The following is a 22,701-nucleotide window of genomic DNA, read 5'->3' as shown; positions in this document are numbered from 1 at the left end:
AACAAATATTCAATTGTATGTAGACATCTATTAATCATTTGGCTTTTGAAAAGTCTGGAAAAATGTGCCATGCCCATCACAATTTTTATGGCAATTTCATCTAGTGGCCTGTTTTGTTGGAAAAATTGTAACGTTTACCATCAGATAACACACAAAAAAATCCTTATTCTGAGAAGCTACCCAGCAATAAGTTGTACAGTTGTAACACTAAGTTGGTAATCAACAATAAATTGAATACCAAAATAGCTTTAAAAAAAAAAAAAAAAAATCTGTTCATGCATTTATTGACTAATTGCTTCAGGTCTTGTAGAAAAAATACACAATGGAAAAATATTTCCTTTAAACCGCAATACTGGTCCCGAAAATCATTATTTTCCCCCAACACTAACCAATGATGGCTTAGTGCATGATGAGTACTGTCTCAAGTGAGTTGTTAAACATCTTTCAAAACATTATTTTGATTCACACTCCTTATAAGGATAGGCATTTATTTTTTTCCTGCGTAGCCTCTGTTAATCAGATGATTTGGTGTTGACAGAGGTCTTTCCATGTAAGAAGGTTGAGTCAAGATCCATGTTAAGTAAACAACTCAGTTTGTTGGAATGGGCTCATCCTTTTTAGTGCTGTGGTTGCGGGAGGGACCTGGTCAATGCTCTACCTTTTTTTTTTTTTGTTTGTAATGCTTCTTTTAAAAATACTTTTTGGTCCCTTTCTTAGGAGAGTATTTAGGAAAGATGGTTATATATTCACCCTGTCTGTTTTTTGATTGGTTACAGAGCAGCTTCTGGCTGGCAGTTAGTGAGCTGTGAAATAACAAAGGTGGAGTTTGGCCTCAGTAAAGTGTGTCTTGTCAGTATGAAGGGTTTTATAGCGTTGGTTGCCAGTTTGTTTGTCTAAAAGATTTTTTCCCTCAATTGTAGCATATCTATCTATTTGTCTATCTCAAAAAGGTCATTCTTACAATACAACATGTCACTCGGCATTGAATATAGAGTCAAAGTCTGTAGCAAATGCTCCGAACTTGTAACACATGCATACTTCATTGCATCTGCAAACTTGCTTGTTGTCCACACATGGGTTTGTTTGCTGTCTTATCATATTGGCTAGTGAACATAGTGGTTGCTATTTGAACTGGAGGTTTATAAATAGACCTGTGTACTGCTGCAGCACGCAGAGAAAGCTAACTAGCACCAGGAAAAGGTCAGAATACCTACACAGACACACAGACGCACTCTCTTACACACACTTCTTGAGATTCATAAAAATGTAACCATGCATCAAAGGAGATTCCATGTGGAAACTATAAGAACAGTGATCAGCTTAGCAAATCTCCTTATGGTGAGCTGCATTTTTCCATTTCCATTCCATGTCACAGGCAGTGGAAAAATGTAAACATAATTAATTTAGCTATTAATAACTGCACAATAGTGCACACTATTTTCCATAGCTAGACAAGTCAATCCTTCCCTTTGTGGTTCTATCATAAATGACGTGTGTGTGACATTTGATCATGCACAATTGCTGTGGATTGATAGAGAAGTATGTGCCATGAGAGTGATTACAATGTGTTGTGTTGAGTGCTTTAAAATTATTATTTTTGAAGTGATTGTACGCACAATATGTTGACAAACCATATTTCTCTCCTCTTATCTCTTTGTCTCTCTTTACAGTGCCAGAGCATACTAAGTCAAGGCAGAGTCTTAAATCTAAACCACAACCCCCCCCCTTCCCCCTCCCCACATACATACACACACACACACACACAAACGCACACACAAACAGTCCTTAGCAATGCCAAGGGGGCCTGATCAGCCTGCTGCCTGCTCTGACAAGCCCCTCCTCTTCACCTCACACCCTTGAGCCTGTGCCCGCTGAGGTTTGACTTTTGACCTCCCCTTTGTCAACCTTGGAACCAGAGGTCACTTGTTCTTCACTCAACCCAGGGACGCCCTCCTGCCCAAACAGGAGCTGCAGCCACAAGTCCCACTCAAAGGTGAACTACAAAAAGAAAAAAGAAAGAACACAAGAAAACAGCATTGGATTTTACCCAGTTACATGTGTCTGTATCCTCAAACAGAGCCTACACAAGCACTCTGTCAATTATCACATGCTTGGATAAGCAAGAAAAAAGTTCAGTACAGTTAAACACACAAATGTTTGCTAAAAGAGAGAAAAATCTGACAAATCAGAATTGCACACATGTAACAACTTTTTATTTATTGCTGAGTTCCTTACATTTAAATATTCAGTTACATCCTTTGTTATAATATGGATAACCAATTGTAACTACTCACTAGCAGGGTCTGTCCACTAATACTCTCCTACTTGCAAGCCATTCTTACTTTGAACCCTTCTGACTTCAAAACTCTTGTTAGGGGTCCAAGCCCGAGGATGCGTGGACCGCAGTAACGCAAAGCGCTATGCGGTTCCCACAGCAGGGCTGTGGAACCCTGTTGTTTTGCTATGGATTATTATTTCTTACCGCGTAAAACCCCCGCCGCAGCCTAAACCATACATGTTGGCTGTGTGCCATTTTCAGGACTGGTCCAAAACTCTGCAAAGACCTCAGAGGCAAAAATTGACCCACTTCCACCACTAGGTGGCGCTATAGCAGAAAGGGCCCTATCCCTAACCGTATATTTTAAATTTAAAAAAACATATATCCACACGTTCTCTGGATCCAACTGAATCTCAGGATATAGGTCACGCCCATTTTTGCCTCGCTTTTTTTTTTCTGTGAAAAATCGCGTTATATCAAATGCAAGGCAGCTTTATTTGTATAGCACATTTCAGCAACAGGGCAATTCAAAGTGCTTTACACAAAATCAGTTAAAAAACAACTTCTTTAAACCCTTCCTAGACCGTGCAAGTGATCTGCACAAAACTTGGCACATATCATCTCCAGACCAACCTGACAAAAAGTTGTGTACAGATTTTTAAATAGAAGAAAAATTGCACACATTACCCACCATTTTGTGTAGCTAACTATGAAAACACCAATTTTGCCATATCTCGGCCAAAAACAATGGTGTCAAAGCCAAACTTTAGAATATTCCTTGGTATGACCCTCTGAGGGTGTAAAACAAATTTCACAAACATTGGCCACTAGGGGGCGCTACAAATAAAAAAAGTTTATATCTCATGAACCGCTCATCAGAACTTTACAAAATTTGATGGGTACCATCTAAGGCCACTCCTGAGGTGCCCCTTACAGTGGTGTACTGAATGGTTCAAGTGGGCGTGGCCAATTGGACAAACGTTTGGATTAACCGCTTACACTAAAGTGAATTACTTGAAATAACCGGGTAGATGTACAATGTGTAGCTGACCTGACATACCTAATATTACACATGTGGACCACTAGGTGGTGCTACAGTGACTTAAAACGTGTTTTTGCCTTTAACACTGACCATAAACATCTCACATTAAAAATATTTACATCTACGTGTTTACTAGATAGAGTCAAGTCACATGATTTAGGTCACGCACATTTCTGCTTACATTTTATCTTGCAATATAGCAAAAACTTGTCCTAGGCTGTGCGACCGATCTGCACAAAACCTGGTGTCTCGTCTACCGATGCCCTTGACAAAACATTACTCACAGAATTTTGCTACGTTAACGTAAGCGCATTTTAAGACAAAACACATTTTCTGAAGCAAGCTAACAAACACATATCATATCTCGACCAAATTAAATGTCATCAACACATAACCTGTGGGCAGTGTTGATCATGCCTTCCCAATGGTCTGTACCAAATGTGGCAACGGTTCAATGGGGAATTTGTAACTGCAGTATCTCTGCCACAGTAAATTCTGCCAACACGAAACCTGTGACAATTCTTTGGCATGCCGCCCTGAGGCTCTGTACCAAATTTGGTAAAGATAGGCCATTAGGGGGCGCTATAATCAACAAAACTTACAGAAGGTTTTGTATCCAGCCTAGAAGCCCAGAGTTTTTTGGGGTCATTGTGCTATAAATCTTTACTGTTACATGCGCCTCTTCATATTTCCCGACATTTTGCCCACCCCCCACTGTTTTGCTTTGGGTTCCACTTTCGTGCGCTCCCGGGTCGTTGGTGCCGACTTGCGCAGCGAGGCTTGGACTCCGTAACTGCTTGCAGTTCTAGTTTTCATTTCTGTTTGCTTGATTCTCATTGAATGTCCTAACTGTCCCTAACAATGTCTAACATCTCCCTACTGTTATTTTCTGGCTCTATCTCTAACTCCCTTTAAGTCTGTTTGACAGTCTTTCCTCTCTGTTTCCAGGCATGGCTCCCATTCGGGATTCCGTCAGCCACTCCCCTAATCAAACAGGTACACATTGCCTTCTTCCTTCCCCATTCTTCTTGTGTTTCATTCCTATTCCCAATGTCTTACTTTGGCTCTCAGCTTTGTAATCGATAAAGTAGGTACCCTTGTCTAACCTGACTATGACAGACGATGCATTTTATGTGTAGCGTATCAGAGGGACAGAGCGAGATGAGTGAGTGAGATAGTGGGTGTAGAAAGGGTGCAAGAAGAGACTTGGCAAGCAAACACAGTAAGTACCACAGAAATCTGGTAACCAGTTTACGTGAAAGTAGAACCCGACCGATAAAGGATTTTTAAGGCCGATGCAAATATTTTGTTAGTGAAAAATCCGATATGCCGATGTATAGATAGATAGATAGATAGATAGATAGATAGATAGATACAGTGGTGTGAAAAAGTGTTTGCCCCCTTCCTCATTTCTTTCTTTGCATGTTTGTCACACTTAAGTGTTTCGGAACCTCAACAATTTAAACAATAGTCAAGGACAACACAAGTAAACCCAAAGGCAATTTGTAAATGAAGGTGTTTATTATTAAAAGGTGAAAAAAAATCCAAACCATCATGGCCTTGTGTGAAAAAGTGATTGCCCCCTAAACCTAATAACTGGTTGGGCCACCCTTAGCAGCAACAACTGCAACCAAGCTTTGCGATAACGTGCAATGAGGCTTTTACAGCGTCGGAGGAATGTGCCCACTCATCTTTGCCGAATTGTCCAATCAGTTACATTAGAGGGTTTTCGAGCATGAACGGCCTTTTTAAGGTCATACCACAACATCTCACATAGGATTCAGGTCAGGACTTGGCTAGGCCACTCCAAAGTCTTCATTTTGTTTTCTTCAGCCATTCGGTGGTGGACTTGTGGTGTGTTTAGGATCATTGTCTGCTGCAGAACCCAAGTTCGTTTCAGCTTGAGTACACAAACAGATGGTTGGACATTCTCCTTCAGGTCTCTTGGTAGACAGCAGAATTCATAGTTCCTTTTATCACGGCAAGTCTTCCAGGTCCTGAAGCAGCAAAACAGCCCCAGACCACACACCTACCACCACCATATTTTACTGTTGGTATAATGTTCTTTTTATGAAACGCAGTGTTCCTTCTACGCCAGATATACTTGGAAACACACCTTCCAAAGAGTTCCACTTTTGTCTCATGGTCCACAGAATGTTGTCCCAAAAGTCTTGGGGATCATCAGATGTGTGTGGAGAAATTGAGACGAGCTTTTATGTTCTTTTGCTCAGCAGTGGTTTTCTCCTTGGAACTCTGCCATGCAGGCCATTTTGCCCAGTCTTTTCCTGGGTGGAGGCATGAACCTGACCTTAACTGAGGCAAGTGAGGCCTGCAGTACTTTGGACTTGTTGTGGGGTCTTTTGGGACCTCTTGGATGAGTCGTCGCTGCCTCTTGGGGTAATTTTGGGCGGCCGGCCACTCCTGGGAAGGTTCACCACTGTCCATGTCTTCGCCATTGTGGTGATAATGGCTCTCACTGTGGTTCGTGGATTCCCAAAGCTTTGAAATGGCTTTATAACCTTTCCAGACTGATAGATCTCAATTACTTTCTTTCTCAATTGTTCCTGAATCTTTGGGTCTCGGCATGATGTGTGCTTTTAAGGATTTTGGGACCTTACTGTGTCAAGCAGCTCCTATTTAAGTGATGCCTTGATTGTGAACAGGTGTGGCAATAATCAGGCCTGGGTGTGGCTAGAGAAATTGAACTCAGGTGTGGGCAACCACAGTTATAGTATGTTTAACAAGGGGGGCAATCACTTTTTCACAGGGCCATGATGGTTGGATTATTCACATTAATAATAAACACCTTCATTACAAAATGTTTTTTTGGGGGTTACTTGTGTTGTCCTTGACTATTGTTTAAATTGGTTGGTTCCGAAACACTAAGTGTGGCAAACATGCAAAGGAACAGGAAATGAGGAAGGGGGCAAACACTTTTTCACACCACTGTATAGAATATAATTAAATCTGCAATTATAATGCCTGAAATAGGCCCGCCAATATATATCGGTCGGGCTCTACGTGAAAGAAAGGCTTTGGAAGTGAGAGAATGACCCAAAGTGTGGAACCAATTTCAGTGCACCTATAGACTAATTTGTGACTATGTCACACACAACAACGGCCGCCACACATTGCGTTTCGTTATTCCTTTTATTTTTAAAAACCCATTTAAACACAATATATTTGTTCAACGCATTCCCGCTCTTCTCTTCTGTCACTCTTATACACACACACCACACACACACACACACACACACACACACACACACACACACACACACACACACACACACACAGACACACAGCCTCTCCTCCGTGCACTCAGCGGTCGTCTCCATGAAAGCAATCACTAGCGACAAATTTGTTGACTTTTCTGTAGAAAGACAGAGACTTTCTGTAAAAAAAATTGAAAAAAGTGCCCTATTGTCCAGCGAGCACACAAGGTATTTCTCTCCTATGGCCACCAAAACAGTCACTTCTCTCTGAATCTGTTTTGTGAGGAGCAGCTCTTTCCTTCCCCGTGTGTGTAGGCAGGTGGAATGGGGAGAAGGGGCAGGGGTCCGGTGTAGGGAGGAGAGAGCGAGGGACACACAACGCACACACACACACACACACACACACACACACACACACAGCAGAGGTGTGTTACAACATGCACGTTACTGTAAATAGGCTACAGTAAAACCTTAAAGTAAATTTGTATCAATACCCACTCACCTGTCTGCAGGCATACACATATAGGAAGCAATATATTTCAATTTGATATGTCTGGCAGTCCACTTCATTGTTTACACAAACACAGCTCTACTCTAAATAGCGAATAATGACAAACAAAAGCTGTTTTGTAGTCTGTTTCTTAATTTGCCACAAATTTTGAAATTTTGACAAATTTTTGTGAACTTAACTGTTGGCTAAACAAACCCTCCGCTGTTGGAGCATTTATAGATATAAACCCCAAACAAATCAACGTGGTTACTTAATATGCACGTGAATGACGCAGTCTTTATGTTTACGTCTTCATTCTTGATGATGCTTGTTCATGCTGGGGGGTTGGCTGTTCGGACAGACCTGGCTATAAAAAATCCTTAAGTAAACACTGCTGCATGCAAATTATCTGAGACAGTTGTAATATAGTCATTCATGTTTAAACCAAATCTGAATCTTTTTAGCTGCCACCACCTACTCCTCTCCCTCCCTCTTTTCACACACAATTGCCCTCCATCTCTTCTCTCCTGCTGATGGTTGTCCTCTGCCACCCTGAACCCTAGTTTATAGCTTTGGCATGCTTTTGAGTCCTGCTGTGGTGACAAAATGGTGGCAGCTGTGTCCAGGCTAAGGCCTGGCACTAATTCCATCCAGAACAGTTGGGCAGCTGAAGGTGGGAGGAAATTGAAAAATCTCAAAGTGTCTGAATGAGGGGCATTTTAACCAAATCTGTTTTACTGAATATAGTACTATATTTTACTATGCTATAATTGTCTTGACAATGCTGATATTGTACCTTTTTGCTAAATGCTTAAAGTTTTTTCTCAAATTTAAGAATGTAAAAAAATCCAATCCTAACAGTAACCCCTGCCATGTCCGTCCTTTTCTCTCCAGGTCTGGAGCATCCTGGCTTAGACTCCCAGTATGAGCCTTCCCCCTGGTCCTCTGGCTCTCCCTGCAGCAGTGACGGCAACAGTAACTGGGGCAAAGTCCTAGTAGAAGGAAGCACCGACAAACCCAACCCCCCTTCTTCAACTAACTCTTCTGTCTGGCCTCCCTCCTCTTCTTCATTTTCTTGCTCCTCGTCGTCTTCCTCTTCTGGTTGCGGGTCAGGATCAGACCCTGAGTTGGCATCAGAATGCATGGACGCAGACTCTAGCTCCTCAATCGGCTCAGAGAAAAACCTCACCGCTGTGACGACAGTGATGATGATGTCAAATGCTTCTTCCTCTGTGTCTTCTACAGCTTCTCCCTCCTCCTCTATGACAACTTCTGCCATGATTGTCAGCGTTTCAGTGAATGGAGACAGCAACGGCAACAGTCGTCAAGTAATTGGTGGAGGGATGGGAACCACCAGCGGTGCAAATAATGGAAACAATAACATCACCGGGTCCTCCCACTACTCCGTGGCTGGTTCCAGCAGTATTGGCAGCAATAATATGGGTAACCACAACAACAAACCCGTCATCAATAACAGTAGTGTATGGGGCAGCAACATGATCCCCACCGGCGGAAGCACCTCCTACATCAATGTAGGGTTAAACCCAAACACTTTAAGCCCAAATGCCAACCATGGTGCCTGGTCGCAGAATCCAAGCCCAGTGTCCCAGGGCCAACGGCCTCCACAGGCTCAGGGGATGAGTTCCAAACTGGGTATAGCTCCCCAACAGGGCTCCGCTCCGGGCTGGGGTGGCATGGCAGCTCCAACCAGCAGTATAATGGAAGACACTGAGGTGAATAATGGTACAGCAAGCAGCAATGTGTTAGGAAGCAGCAACAGTGGAAATGGTGGCCTACAACCTACCAACCTTAACACTGAATCCAATGGACCAAATAACACTATTATGATGAATACTACTACTACTACTACTACTACTACTACTAACGCCACAATGACCTCTAGTTCACCAAACTCTACAGCCTCACCCCAACTCAGCGGGGATTGTTCCTGGGGCTCTATTAGAGGAGGGAATGGGGGTCCGCTGGCCAATGGAAACCCCTCATCAGCCCCCCAGCACCCCCAAGGAGAGCAGGGGGGTCCTGGAACCTTCGGTACGCCTTGGGGCGCAACTACCTACCCTGGAGATAAAGGCCCCCCGAATGCAGACACTGTGAACACCCAAAACCCTGCCTTAATGCAGGCAGGGAACCCCCAAATCTCCTCTGCTGCTTACAAGAGTAATAATAACCACAATAACACTGGGGCTCCACGCTGGGACCAGGGGCCAACCAATAACCCAAACCAGACTCAGAGCAACTTGTCTTGGGGTATCGGCTCAAATCAAATCCCAAGCTCTGCAGGCCAAACACCAGGAAATGGGAACCAAACTACGATGGGCCCTCCAGCAGGGTTACCTCGCCCTTGGGGGAGCAGCGCGTCATCCTCGTCCTCGTCCTCATCATCCTCTTCCACATCTAACAACAAGATGTCAAATGGAGAATGGGGATCAACAACTCCTGGTAACAACCCTTCAGATGCTGGAAGTCATAAAGGAAACTCTGCCAACAATGGCTGGAAGAGCCTGGAGGATGACGCCATGGGCATAGGAGGTGGAGGAGTTGGAGGAGGTGGAAGCCATGGCTTGGGGAGTGTCACTGGAGGCTGGGGTCGAACTGGAGGAAGTGAGGGAAGCGTAGAGAGCTCTGGAGGCCGATCTAGCTCAGACAGAGACGGCAGCCAGCCGAAAGGGGGAAATCGCAGAAAAGTTGTCCCTCCTGCAACCATACTCCCAGCTGTGTTGCAGGCCGATGTGGACCCGAGGGTTCTTTCCAACACTGGATGGGGGCAGACACCCATAAGGCAAAACACCACCTGGGATGTCAATTCCCCCGCTAACAATCGACTTCAGGTTCCCAATAGAGACGAAAGAAAGCAAAGCAGCGGAGGCTCCGGATGGGGCACAGCAACACCGGCAGCTCCCTCCCAGACCTCAGGAGGTAGGGCTTTATTGTGTATGAAACATTTCTGTGTGAATCTTTTTTTTGTGATTTGAACAGAAAATATTCAAATTTAGAACAAACATTTAAATTGCTGAACACAAAAGTAGGCTAATGATCAATCTCCCTTTCATGTACTTGCAGGTTGGGGTGGTGGGCCGGGCAGCTCGGGCCCAGGTACAGGGGTTTCTGACTGGGGAGAGCGTCCACCCTCTGGGTGGGACAGCAAAGTCCCAGCGAGTGGAGGAGGTGGGCATAATGCCTGGAACGATGGATCCAGCTACAAGGGGAGCAACAACGGCAACACCTGGAGCAATAACATTAACAAAGATGACAGGTAATGTTGCATGTTTGGGCATTATGGAAATACTGATCATACAATGGCAGACATGTAATTTTTATGTTATGCCTAACTGATGACCTTCGTTGTTTTTTTGGTTAGGTCCAGTACGTGGACTAATGTGCCCAAACCTCATCAGGGCTGGGGTTCCAATACTGGAAATGGAAGTGAAGGATGGGGTAATGGTGGAGATGGTTCAAGAACAGGGGGCAACAACCACTGGGGGGAGCCCCAAAAAGGTGCAAGCTCAGTGGGCTGGGACAGCGACAGCGACCGGTCAGGCTCTGGATGTTGGAGTGAGCAAAGCCGAACCAACACCAGTAGCAGCAACACCTGGATAGGGAGCGGAGGATCAAATACTCCAGACCAGAGCACTCCAAACCCAGGCTCCAACTGGGGTGACTCAGTACACAAACCCAATCCTAGTAACGGTAACAGCCAGGGCTGGGGTGAGCCAATGAAGAACAACCACGGAGCCCAGAACTGGGGCGAGCCAAATCCCAAGCCCTCCAATGAGTGGGGAAAAGGTCTAGAATCCAACTTCTCCAAAGGCAATCCAGCCCCTAACAAGCCCACAGGTACTTATAAGTATTATTCATTCCATAAGAATCTGTCTAGAATATTTTCTATTGTTTATCTGCAAGTCCTTCTTGGTTGTATGCTGTTAATGAAATTTGACAATGTATAGCAATGGAGTGGGAGGGTATAAAATTGATGACTCACTATTATTCTTATGTACTCTTTCATCAGGCTGGTTGGGAGGCCCCATGCCCACTGCCGGTCAGAAAGAGGAAGTAGCAACTGGGTGGGAAGAGCCTTCTCCAGAGTCTGTTCGTCGTAGGATGGAGATTGATGATGGGACAGCAGCTTGGGGAGACCCTGGTAAACACTCAGCCCACTATGAATTCTTCAAAAAGAGCTGTGCAATGCCGGACCAAAATCATATGAAAGTCCAGTCTTTTCATTTTCAGCCTCAACATGTAATTAAACTTCCTTCTTAGGTAAATACAGCGGTGGATCTGTCAACATGTGGAACAGGACTGCCCAATCAGACAAGGAGGCCGTAGGCCCATCCACTCAGCACCAGTCCCACCCGGCACGCAGCACGATGCATCCCCCTCCTCAGCCCATGCAGCCTCATACCCAGGACAAAAGCAGTAGTTCTAGTAAGTTGGAATATGTATGCACACACAATTTAGGCACAAACACACCTGTATGTTAGAAAAGAGTGGACAGAGGCCAGATGAAGCCAAAATCAGTTGACTGTTAATTATCACTTAGTTGTTGTTGTTTTTTTGGTTAAAGAAATATATGCTAAACATAGGCTCATTAAGTAATGAATAAACCAAACTTAAACACCCCAGTTTCAATAGTTGCCAGACTATCTTTCATACAACTTGGACTATGAAAATAAAGATGGACAAGAGTACAAAAAATGTGCATTCATGTAAAAAATAAAAGATGGCTTTTCTAACATTGCTGAGTAAAACTTTATACTTGGCCCAGATATATTTAGCAGCCAGGTTACCACATATCTTATTTACATGTTGCAGATGTTTTTAACCTGCAGGGCTTTCTTTCATTGTTACACTCATAAATGACAGTGTGTCGATCGATTCCTTAGTTCTGACAATATGTACAGACTGGATGGATTAGCATGCAGTTTAACATGTTTTTGGGTAGTTTGATATTGAGGGTCCTATACAATGCTAGAAACATGTGCCATTATCTAAAATGGTGTGAACATGTAGGTGCAAGCCTTCTAGTGCAGTCTGTAAGCCTTGAATGGATAAAAAGATCCCTTCCACATTTTTTTTAAATAGATTAAATAAGGTCTTAAAAGGATTTAGACAATATAAACTCAAAGTGTGGATGAACATACATTCACAAATGTATTCAAAAGCCTACACAATTTGTACAGAAGCATTGAAAGAAAACAAACACGTACAGCCATTCTCCCCCATCTCCTTACGGTGTTGTCTATGTTGAGGGTTTTTTGTAAAGCCAGTTGAGTCATCCCTTTGGAATGCTTAGAGCATTGATTTTTCTCTTCTCTCGTTCGCCTTTTGTCCTCCTCCCTTTCACTCTCATCCGCCAAGTCTGCTTGCTGTAGAGAAATTGGCTTTTGTTGGGTTTGAAAATAAGAGCAAGAGAAACCATGAGTGGTAGAGGAGGATGTCAGGTGACCTAGTAATAGGAATGGGTCCAGTGTAAGATTAGAAAACTAAAACTAGTAAGGCTGCTATTCTGTAAAAGTAGAAGAAAAGAGAAAAGGGTGGTTGGAGTTATTCAGGGTTGTTGTCTAGTGCGCTAACTGGAGCAGCAAAGTGGATGGTTGTGAAGGGTGGGGCAGATTAGCCAGCTACTGATTTTGATTCATTTAAGTTGATTTTTTTTTTTATATACTTTATATTTTGTATACTTTTAGAGTAAGGAGGTCAGTGCAATTGATATGTTTATTGATGTGTAACAACACACACATACTTAAACAATTTTAAAAAACAAAACAAAGCATTGTACTTCAATGTTGACTCATTTTAAGAAGTAATACATTTTTTAGTCGTCTTACCTTGTCAGACACCTTAAACACATGCACACAAATGTTTGTCATCCCCTTTTATTAGATCAACTGATGCACCTACATAAGCAGAGCAAAAGATGCATGCTAGGGTTACAGCTTGTCAATTGGTGTTTGCATCCATGCAGATGCACACGCACCCCTATTTGTGTGTGAGTGTATAGCAAATGTGTACATCTGCCTTATACCATACATGTATGTGCCGATTTGTGTATATGGATCTACCTCTGCGTGTCTGTTGAGTTGTGTGTGCATGTTTCTTTGTGTTATGTGCAAGTACTTGTGTGCAAGAATGCCCAGTCACATGAGGGACACTTGAGCCTAAGGCCACCCCGTGATCTGTCCTATTTTTACGGGGAGGTATCGCTGGCATTTCCCTAAACGCCTCCTGTGGAGGGAGAAAGTAGCAGGTCTGGGTGGTCAGCTGTAATGGGAGCCTTTCGAACTCATACTTGAACACACACAGTCTCACATTTGAGGGTACTTAGGGTCCCCCGCACTCATCTACTCACTTTGAAGAGTTAAAGTAAACCTACACAAGCAAGTTGACGTGGGGTTCCCCAGGGAAGTGAGCAGGGCTCCAAGCTTGGTTCTGATTCCTGCAGAGAAAAACAATGTATACTTGTTGCATCAATGTAAAGTTATAGTGGGTAGGGCCCTAAGAAAGATTGTATGCAAGATTGTAAGCCTGATATGGCTGCTCCAAATACTAATAACTAATAACGGTGCTTTCAAATGTCCCGGGTAATTAATCGTTAAGGCTCTGCTACAGTGTTAACTAACAACATGTTATGTGTAGCAGTGTGTGCAGTTCTTATTAAACCTCCTTGACAACATAAATGCTCGCCTTTTGCGCTTTTGCGCTACACACATGAAATCAGTCCGGTTACCGCAAGTATTGAATGACAGTGGCTCTCCGTGGTGGGATAACTTACGGCTGCAATTTTTTTAATGTTACATAAAGTTAGCAAACACCAGGAAAATTCAGCGCCAGCCCCTGACCTCACAACAGCTGCAACAGGGAATTCAACCCAAGTTGGTAAGCTTGCTTGCGACTTTGTTTAACGTTGTTACGTGTTTGTTAGCTTGTTAACGTTAGCCTGTTTAATGTTAATGGAAACGTTACAGTTAAAAGCTAACAAGTCAGAAGCTGTCGTTTGTTTTTACAGTGAGCGAACTGACAATAGCAATACGTCTGTACGAGGCAAAACTCTGCAATAGCTCAATCAATGTCACTGACGTTACGACTTAACGTTACTTGCTTACTCTTCTTCATCCCCTATGGGATTAAGGCTGCAAAGAGATCTCTCCATCACATTTATTCCTCGCCAACATGCTGCGCATCTCCTTGTGTCAGGCGCATATTCTTTAGCAGCTCCTTCAACTTTAGACACCAGCTTGTAGGGCTGTTTCTAGCCCAAAAAGGACCAACTTCTTTTCAAGAAGGACAGCATTGTCTTTGCGGTGTGACTGATATTCACCCCTAGTCTCTAATCTTTTCAGATGACTTTAAATAAAATGAATGATCATATAATCATTTTTAACACAAAACTGTTACTGTTCTGTTTACATTTTTTTTTTTAATTTTAAAAATTAATTAATGCATGGTAATTGTGAAACAGTGATTTTTATCTTTTATTTTCTTCAGACTAATTGTACCAACAATTTATAATCTTTGCATCCCTACTCCAAATGGGGAGAGCTGTGATACCGGGATGAAAACAAATGGGGTTAGACATATTTACAAGATAAGTTTATTGTGTGAGCAAATGCAGTGGAATAGACAAATGGAAATGTAATATTGTTTCTGCAGGCTGAATGTTGTGTGTTAACTTAAGGGGGAGTGACCATGGTGACTTAATGCCTTAGTGGTCATAGATAAAGATTTAGATATTCCAGACTGAGCACATGTAAAGGAGCGGAGAGTGTTGATTGGATTGATGAATGTTTTTAGTCCTCTTTTCTTTGTGTATTTTAGCTTTGGGGCTTTTTAATTTGTTTGAGTCTTAACATAATGATTTCATCATCATAATCATCATAAGAAGATTAAATGAATGCAAAAAAACAATTGATTCAAGAAAACACCACAGAGTATCCTAATGTGTACCTCGCTTTTTTCCTCTAGTTTGGGGTGAGACTTACCCCCAGAAGAAGGAATCCTCAACCTGGGAACCTACCCCCGCCCCACCTGTGAAAGTAGACAACGGGACGTCTGCCTGGGGGAAGCCCACGGAAGCCAGCACCACCTGGGAAGAACCCAGCAGGGATAACCGAGAGTCTGGGCCTGGATGGGGCGGCCAGCATAAGTCTGGTAGGCGCACATACATTTTTAACAAAAACCTGTCTGAAGAGTATGTTTAGGTTTGATTGATTGATTGATTGATTGATTGATTGATTGATTGATTGATTGATATCTTTATTTCGAACATGCAAGAGAAAGTGTATAAAAATAAAAATAATAATAAAAGAAATAATAAAACAAAAAAATTGGAGAGAAACATAACAAAGTATCCTTCTTTAACATCCCTATTACATGTGCGAAAAGGAGTAGGAAGAAGTAAAACTTATGTACCTACCCCTTTAATTCTTGCATTGCTTTACAAATTTATAATTATGGGCTATATAATATTATATACACATACCTACACAAAATATACACACATATGTACATATCACACACATACACCTACGTACATATACATACCTACATACACATAAATACACACATATACACACACACATATATATATATATATATATATATAAATAATAATAAATAATAAATAAATAAATAAATAAATAAATTAAATAAATAAAACAAAAAACACAAACAAAACTTTCTACAGTGCTTCTTTATACTTTCTAAAACTAATTTCTTTGTACCAGGTTGAATCTGTAAGTTCTGGCTGACCTTGAACTCTGATGTTTTTGCAAAGTGGCAGGAGAGAGAACTTCCCTGGGGGAAGTGCATTAAATTATCAATATAACGGTACACAATCACTTGGTGGTATTCAGTTTCTTCCTTTGTCCTTACCTTCTTTGTAGCTCCAGCTCCCAAGCCCATGGAGACATGGGGTGGTGAGGAGGCAGCCATGGGCAATAGCTGGGACCAGGAAGAGGAGGTGGAGATTGGCATGTGGAACAACAGCCAACAGGACAACAGGTCCCACGACCAAAACACCTGGAACTACAAGCATAAAGGCTCCAACAAGGTTTGTTTACCTTGGCTTTGGGCATTTGTTCAACATGAAAACATTGATCCGTTTTCAACAGATTTCAGCAGAAACATTTTTCTGCAAAGTTTTTTTTTTTTCTTCCTGCAGAAGCACTTAGAAGGGAACCCTGCTAATACTACAAGTGTCTCCTGTCAATTGTTGTTCTGTCTGTTTTTAGATAACCAAACCAGTCAACAAACAGGATGAACCCTGGATGAAACCCTTCATCAACCAGTTCAACAGCATGAACTTCTCCGTAAGTACTATTTTTCAATGTTTTGCTGTTGCTCTCTTTAGCTTCAAAATTCAGTACCATTTTTTTAAATTGTTGTGTGGCAGCCATACAGTTCATGCAACCAACTTTGTTCTTGTGCATCAATGTGAGTCATTCACGCTACAAACCTGTAGGGGGACCAAAGAGGAAAAGTGCTTTGGTGTTTCTTTAATAGTTTATTCACTAATGATGAATAAATGCAATGTTTATGCTTTTTTGTCTCTATAATCTCATTTTCACATATTTCCCCTTGCAGCGAGACTCTCCTGACGACTCCATGAAGACAGGAGCAGGGATGGTGCAGGACAAGCGTATGGACATGGGCAGTATGGGAGACTTCAATGGAGTCATGGGCAAGAACCCAGGCTCTCGACACCAGCTTCATAAGGAGTCTGCCATGGATCGCAACCCTTACTATGACAAGGTATGCTGAAAAATCACATACACTGTTATACTCACCGCAAAAAATCTTGAATACTGAAAGTCAGCAACCGCGTTTTACCAAGCCGAACTACAGCACAGACACTTAATGCATGGTTAATATACAAACACTACTGTGCCAAAACATTACTAGATTAAAACTGCAAGCAGCGTTGGACGGACCCTCGCACCTCCTTGCGCGTCGGGTTTACTGGCGGATGCCGCTCCTTGCGGCATTTGTGCGGCACTCAGACACTGCAAATTGTCACCAATGAAAAGGGAACTCTCAGCTGAGTTCAATGATATCTCACACAAGAGCCTTCATCATACAGTTCTTTAGCTGTGAAAGTGGGTGGGGCTAAAGCATTGGGGTTGGGCCAAACCATCACCAATAGGAACTCTGCTGAGTTCAGTGATACTTCACACAAGAGTCTACCTTAAACAGTTCAAAAGCCGTAAAGGAGCGTGGCCTGAGTAAGTGGGCTTTGTTAAAGTATAGGGGATGGCTCAGTAGAACATGTAGACCACACATAAGTTTCATGTTAATCGGATGATGTTCGTCATATAATGCTGATTTCCTGTTGCTATGACCAAAAGTCAATTTTGTCATGTAGATGTCCTCAGGCCTGGTCCCTTGTAAATCATGAGAAATTTTGGGCAGAAATGACGACGTACACTAAAGTTACAACTTTTGTCAATCAATAAAAGCTCAAAATGGCCGCCATGCCCACACTGTTGTACTAAAAGTTTTGCTTTTAATAACTTTTCATCGTTAAGATCTTGAAATGGCACAAAACAAATTTGAAGTCCATCGGATGAGATCTCTAGGAGGAGTTTGTTAAAGTATAGCACCTTGACTTTTAGGCCAACTTCCTGTTGCCACTAGGGGCATGTAGACTTTGAGTCAATATCTGGTCTGTAGATGTCCTCAGGGTCCTCACGGACTTGCTGTTGCGTTAAAGTTTTGGTTTCAATTAGCTTTTTTGTACGACTTGACTACAAATGTGCACCACGTTTTGTTAGTCTACGTTAAATGTACTTTTTTTTCTTTGCTAGTGAGCCATTTTTGGGCACCTATTCCCAAAACCCTTATAATACGTACTTTTTTTTACCAGGCTTGGTGCAACCGCCAATTTGTGAGTTTGTGAGCATGTTAAGCCCCTCAATAAAGGCGATTCATTTGCCGGAAAAGAAGAACAATTCCTTCAGTTTCAATTGGGCCTTCACTGCATTCGGGCCCTAATGATAAAGGTTTGGTCAAGCCATTGTGGTGTAGGTGTGGAGTGGGAGACAATCTCTTATGTCATCTGCTTTAAATGTCTGCCTGGTTAGTGCTCTCTCAGCTCTGTTGTGCCCCTCAGTGGCTGTTCTAACGCACTGCATTTGACTTGTGGACTATTAAAAGGGATGTTTCATTTGACACTTGCAGTTTCCATGATGTATCTTATTATTATGAATTATTGGTTATGCTCTGTTACTTATGAGCAACAAAAGCCAATTAAATATGCACTTAAATGCTTGATTGCAATTCGAGATGTTCCGATACCAGTATCGGTATAGCCTCCGATACTGCCTGAAACGCTGGTATTGGGAAGTACTGGAGTTGATGCACCGATCCAATACCATGTAATAAAGCACTAAGAAAATCTACGTTAAAGTTGTTCTTTTTCCAATGAGAACCACAGAATATTCTTTTTATCCAACTGGACAAAGAGTTTAATCTGAGCCAGACTGACGACCAACATAGAAATCACATCCATACAGGGATAGTAGTATGCAGTTGTTGAAACATAATAAAACAGATGACACACTGGTATCGGATCAGTACTGGGTATCTGCCGATACACAAGAAGCAAAAAATGGTATCAGACCATCTGTAATTGCTACAACATTGAGTAGTCTTGCAAGTAATTTGTTATTTTGAAATAATGAAAAACTCCCTTGCGTAGTTATATACAAAGCTATGGGGTTTGTTTGGCTTTACTTCTTTTCCGTCACTTAACGCTGCGTGTCTCTTATCTTTGTATCTATCTTTCTGACTTCTATCTTCTGATGCCACCTTCTCTTTTTCAACTCCTTCCTTTCTTCCCATTGCTTTCTTCTCTCCTACACATCTTATTGTACTCTTATCTCATGTGTTTCTACGCTATCTCTCGTTTCCTCTGTCCTCGCATCACATGCTCTGTCCTTCTGCGTCTCTTCTGCAAAATTAACTTTTCCTTCTTTTCTCCTTCTCTCTCTCTGCACTTTTGTGGCTGCTGATGTGCTTCCTGTCCCTCTGTTCTTGCCATCCTTCTGCTCTGTACCTGGCCTTGCTTCTGCAGCTGTCAGTTTCCGCCTCTGCTTACAATAATCCAGCTTCTGATGAGCTCTCCTCCAATCAAAGCATGAGCTTTCCCCCTTCCAATTCCGCTCAACCTATACCCTGTCTTGACTCTGGGCTGTCTCCTGCCCACTCTATTCCCGGAGGCGCTCGGCAGGTGAGTGTGATAGGATGAAGAGGATGTTGTCATTAGGTCTTGAGCCTCAGACCCTAAGATAGATATGTTTTGTGAATCATTATAGTATTCTAGCAGAGGCCTCTACTACCAATCAAGATCAACATGTCCTGGATTTCTTTCAGTTACCGCGGTCCAGCATAACCTGTGTCACAACAGTGATTATAAACTAGTTCAATCAACGCAGGGTTTCCCAATCTAGAGACGCGCACGTTGACATAAAAGAGGCAATGTTTGCACATCGGCACCAATCGCAGACCTTAATGGCATTTATAATGGCCCATAAATTATTTTTAAATATTTTTTTTAATATTCATAATGACAAGTAAATGATTCTGATAAATGAATATTTTTAAAATAAAAACAAACACCCTTTAACCATGTTATAATGTTGGCGTTGCATAGCTTGTCCACCAGAGGACACTCTGCAACGTCCCTGTTGGCAATACAGATTTTTTTTTTGTGTGTTTTTGTTTAAAGGACTTTAAGTTTCATATCTTTGTATTTTTACATATTTTTATTTATCAGAACTTCGATATATTTTTATGTTCTGTCTTTTGTGACAAAACAATCATAATAGTGAGGATTCATAAATAACTAATGTAAGGGAAATCTGTTTACGCGTATCTGGATTTCCTAAAAATATGAAAGTAAGTTAGTTAAAAAGGCTTTTGGCGTTTTGTTTTTGTCAGTGAGTTTCCTTATTAAAAAAAACCTGGCAAGGTAGGTGACTCGAGTATGTTTGGTGTGTTCCGTGCTGTAGTCAGTTGGAGTCGTTGTCTGCTTTAATTTGGCGATTTGACTTGTTGAATCAGCCAGTGGGCAGTTGAATTCAATGAAATATCTGATTGGTGGAGTGCTAGCGCTTGACTAGCAAATTGCTGCACTTATGTTAAAGCTCTTAACGGAAATGACGAGCGGGATGAGCTTAACGAACGCCTCACAAAACCTGACAAATCTTTCAAGCAGACAGATTAAGCAACTGCATGGCCTATTTCTTGCATCAAATTCAGAAACACGTTTCGGTGACTATTTTCGTAAAATATGAGATTGTATTCCGAACGAGCGGCCATTATGGTCGGCTTAGAAATTCAGGAGACGCCAGACCCATGTGACGCGTTCATCATTTCCAGTTTTCATTTTTTGGACAACAATGCAGAGTAGCGCCGCCTGCTGTTATGGAGAAGTATTATGTCTCGCGCATGCGTAGAACGTACGCTCAAGTCGGCATCTCTTTGGTGTACCTTTTGGACCGACGGGAGCCGAATGATCAGTCCAACTGCCTTTTCTGCCGACGGTCAGCTGTTAGGTTGGTGTGTTAGTGCCTTAAGAGTGTTTATGATGGTCTCTGTCCTGTCGCATGACATTATGACAAAGCCACATTTTTTTAGGTTTTTGAAAGTTGTTTGACCATTTGTTGGTTTGTTTGTGTCTTCCCTGCTCAGAATGTAAATCCTATGATGGGCGGCAGCAGTGTAGCACAGGGCCGAGGCGGCCCCCAATCCCAGGTCCCCTCCCAACCCAACCTCCGTAACCAAGTGCCTCCACCCATTCTGCCCTCTCAGGTAGAACACGAACATACAACACTGTTGTTGATTCTTCATTTCATTCAGGTGCCATTGCATCTATTGCTTACTGTATTGTAATGTTGTGTGTAAGAGTTGAGGAGCTACATTTTTTCAAATTTACTCAATTTGATCAATTATTTTACCCGCCCTTTTTATTTTTTCCCACGCTCATCCATTGTTTGATATGTGACTTATAATTAATGGGAAAATGTTAACGACCTGATATAAACTAAAACCAAAATCTTGTTTGTGTTCAGGTGCCTCCATCACTGTTGAAGTACCCAGGAGGTAACGGAGGTCTGAACCCTCTGTTTGGCCCTCAGCAGGTGGCTGTGCTCAACCAACTCTCTCAGCTCAACCAGCTGTCACAGCTCAACCAGATCAACCAGTTACAGGTAGAATGATGGGAACATGCAATTAAAAACATACATGTTTATCTGCACCCAAATACATATAGTAGTAAACCTTGTACAATGTTTCCTTTCGGCATTGTCAGATTGGCAACTCTGTCAATCTGCCTACAAATATATTCAAAGTATGCAGTAAGTGTTTTCCAAAATTCTTCTTGTCTGTCTGCAGCGTCTTCTCCTCCAGCAGCAGCAGCAGCAGCAGCAGCAGCAGAAGACTCAGAGCCAGAGAGCCGTGCCTGTGGGACGACCAACTGAACAGGTGTGTCTAAAAATCTCTTTGAATTAGGCCTGCACGATATTGGAAAACTCTTACATTGCGATATTTTTTTTACCCTGCAATATATATATATGTAAAAAAAGAAAATCATTTTTAAAAGATTACATAAATAGCTCTATTTGGAAATAATGAATCATTCTTGACCACTGTGGTGATTTTGTGGGGGAGTGAATCTACATCAAAAAAATGAACAAGGATCTTTTCTAATGTGAACCATTCTTTGTTGAACTTTAATGCTTTACAACACCAAAGCAAGTAAGCGCTGTGACTAACGTTACTCTTCTGAAGCGATTTTAGAAGGAAATTAGGTAGAAATATGCTGGTTGACTAGCATGACACCATTGTATTCAAATAATCCTATCAATCCAGGCTAACATGTATGACAGTGACTGCATGTTGCTTCCTCTAAATTTCATGTTGTAGTTGACTAGCGGGGCCTACGGTACTTTTCTACACACGGAGACCCTCACTTCCCATAACAAACCCCGTCGGACTAACGTCACATACACACGCTGCCAACATGGCTACCTGTCTTAAAGGGGAAGGGTCGGCCGGTAATAATCATGTAAAAGGAGAACGGTGGAAATTTACTTTTCTACAGTATCAAGCAGCAAAAAAGTTTTAGCGTCAACATTGTAACGTCCTGCGATGTGAATGTCGCGTATGCGCACATCGCAATGTCGATGCTAAAACACAATATCGTTCAGCCCTACTCTGAATCCTGCTTCATTACACCCCAAAAAATGTTTTCAAAAGTTTTTATATCATGAAATAAAAGTGTCTCCATGGGGCTGCCACATTGATTCGGTTTCTCTAACCTTCTACCTCCTGTCCTTAGACACGTCCTATTGGTTCATCTCCATCAATGATGCCGCCACCACGGCACCTGGACCCCTCACTGCTGAAACATGCCCCACCCCACAAACCGTACCTGGATAATTACTTGTCCCACAATACCCCTGAGATGCAGAAGGATGCTGCTTCTCTTGGATCCTTCAATTTCCCTTTAAGTATGTTTGCTGCTATTAGAGTAATTTAAAAAAAGATTTAGATCTGTTTTTTCCCCCACATTTTACAAGACTATACATAACATTTAGCTGTAGATGTTTGCCTTTAAGATTAAAATATGTTAATTAACCTTTTTTTTTTTTTTTTCTTC

General features: G+C 42.1%; 1 protein-coding gene across 4 annotated transcripts in view; it reads left to right on the top strand.

Annotated features, from left to right (window-relative positions):
• The window catches only part of LOC116702319 (trinucleotide repeat-containing gene 6A protein), a 38,558-nt gene that overhangs the window by 10,595 nt on the left and 5,262 nt on the right, over positions 1-22,701 (top strand). Inside the window, exons 4-19 of one of the 4 annotated variants that reach the window (XM_032536485.1) lie at positions 1,671-1,993; positions 4,269-4,316; positions 7,920-9,962; positions 10,107-10,267; positions 10,625-10,880; positions 11,053-11,184; positions 11,304-11,468; positions 15,006-15,191; positions 15,926-16,092; positions 16,274-16,351; positions 16,626-16,793; positions 19,114-19,269; positions 20,733-20,852; positions 21,113-21,250; positions 21,435-21,524; positions 22,381-22,552. In XM_032536485.1, the coding sequence (XP_032392376.1) occupies positions 4,271-4,316; positions 7,920-9,962; positions 10,107-10,267; positions 10,625-10,880; positions 11,053-11,184; positions 11,304-11,468; positions 15,006-15,191; positions 15,926-16,092; positions 16,274-16,351; positions 16,626-16,793; positions 19,114-19,269; positions 20,733-20,852; positions 21,113-21,250; positions 21,435-21,524; positions 22,381-22,552 (4,078 nt within the window). In that variant the 5' untranslated portion in view covers positions 1,671-1,993; positions 4,269-4,270. Of the gene's footprint in view, positions 1-1,670; positions 1,994-4,268; positions 4,317-7,919; positions 9,963-10,106; positions 10,300-10,404; positions 10,881-11,052; positions 11,185-11,303; positions 11,469-15,005; positions 15,192-15,925; positions 16,093-16,273; positions 16,352-16,625; positions 16,794-19,113; positions 19,270-20,732; positions 20,853-21,112; positions 21,251-21,434; positions 21,525-22,380; positions 22,553-22,701 lie in introns of all 4 variants that reach the window. The other 3 variants (XM_032536483.1, XM_032536486.1, XM_032536484.1) reach the window with 3 other exon arrangements.

This window comes from Etheostoma spectabile, chromosome 15 (assembly GCF_008692095.1).
Source record: "Etheostoma spectabile isolate EspeVRDwgs_2016 chromosome 15, UIUC_Espe_1.0, whole genome shotgun sequence".
In the NCBI taxonomy this organism is placed as follows: Eukaryota; Metazoa; Chordata; class Actinopteri; order Perciformes; family Percidae; genus Etheostoma; species Etheostoma spectabile.
The sequence above is the reverse complement of the archived record's forward strand: the minus strand, read 5'-3'. Positions and strand labels throughout refer to the sequence as shown.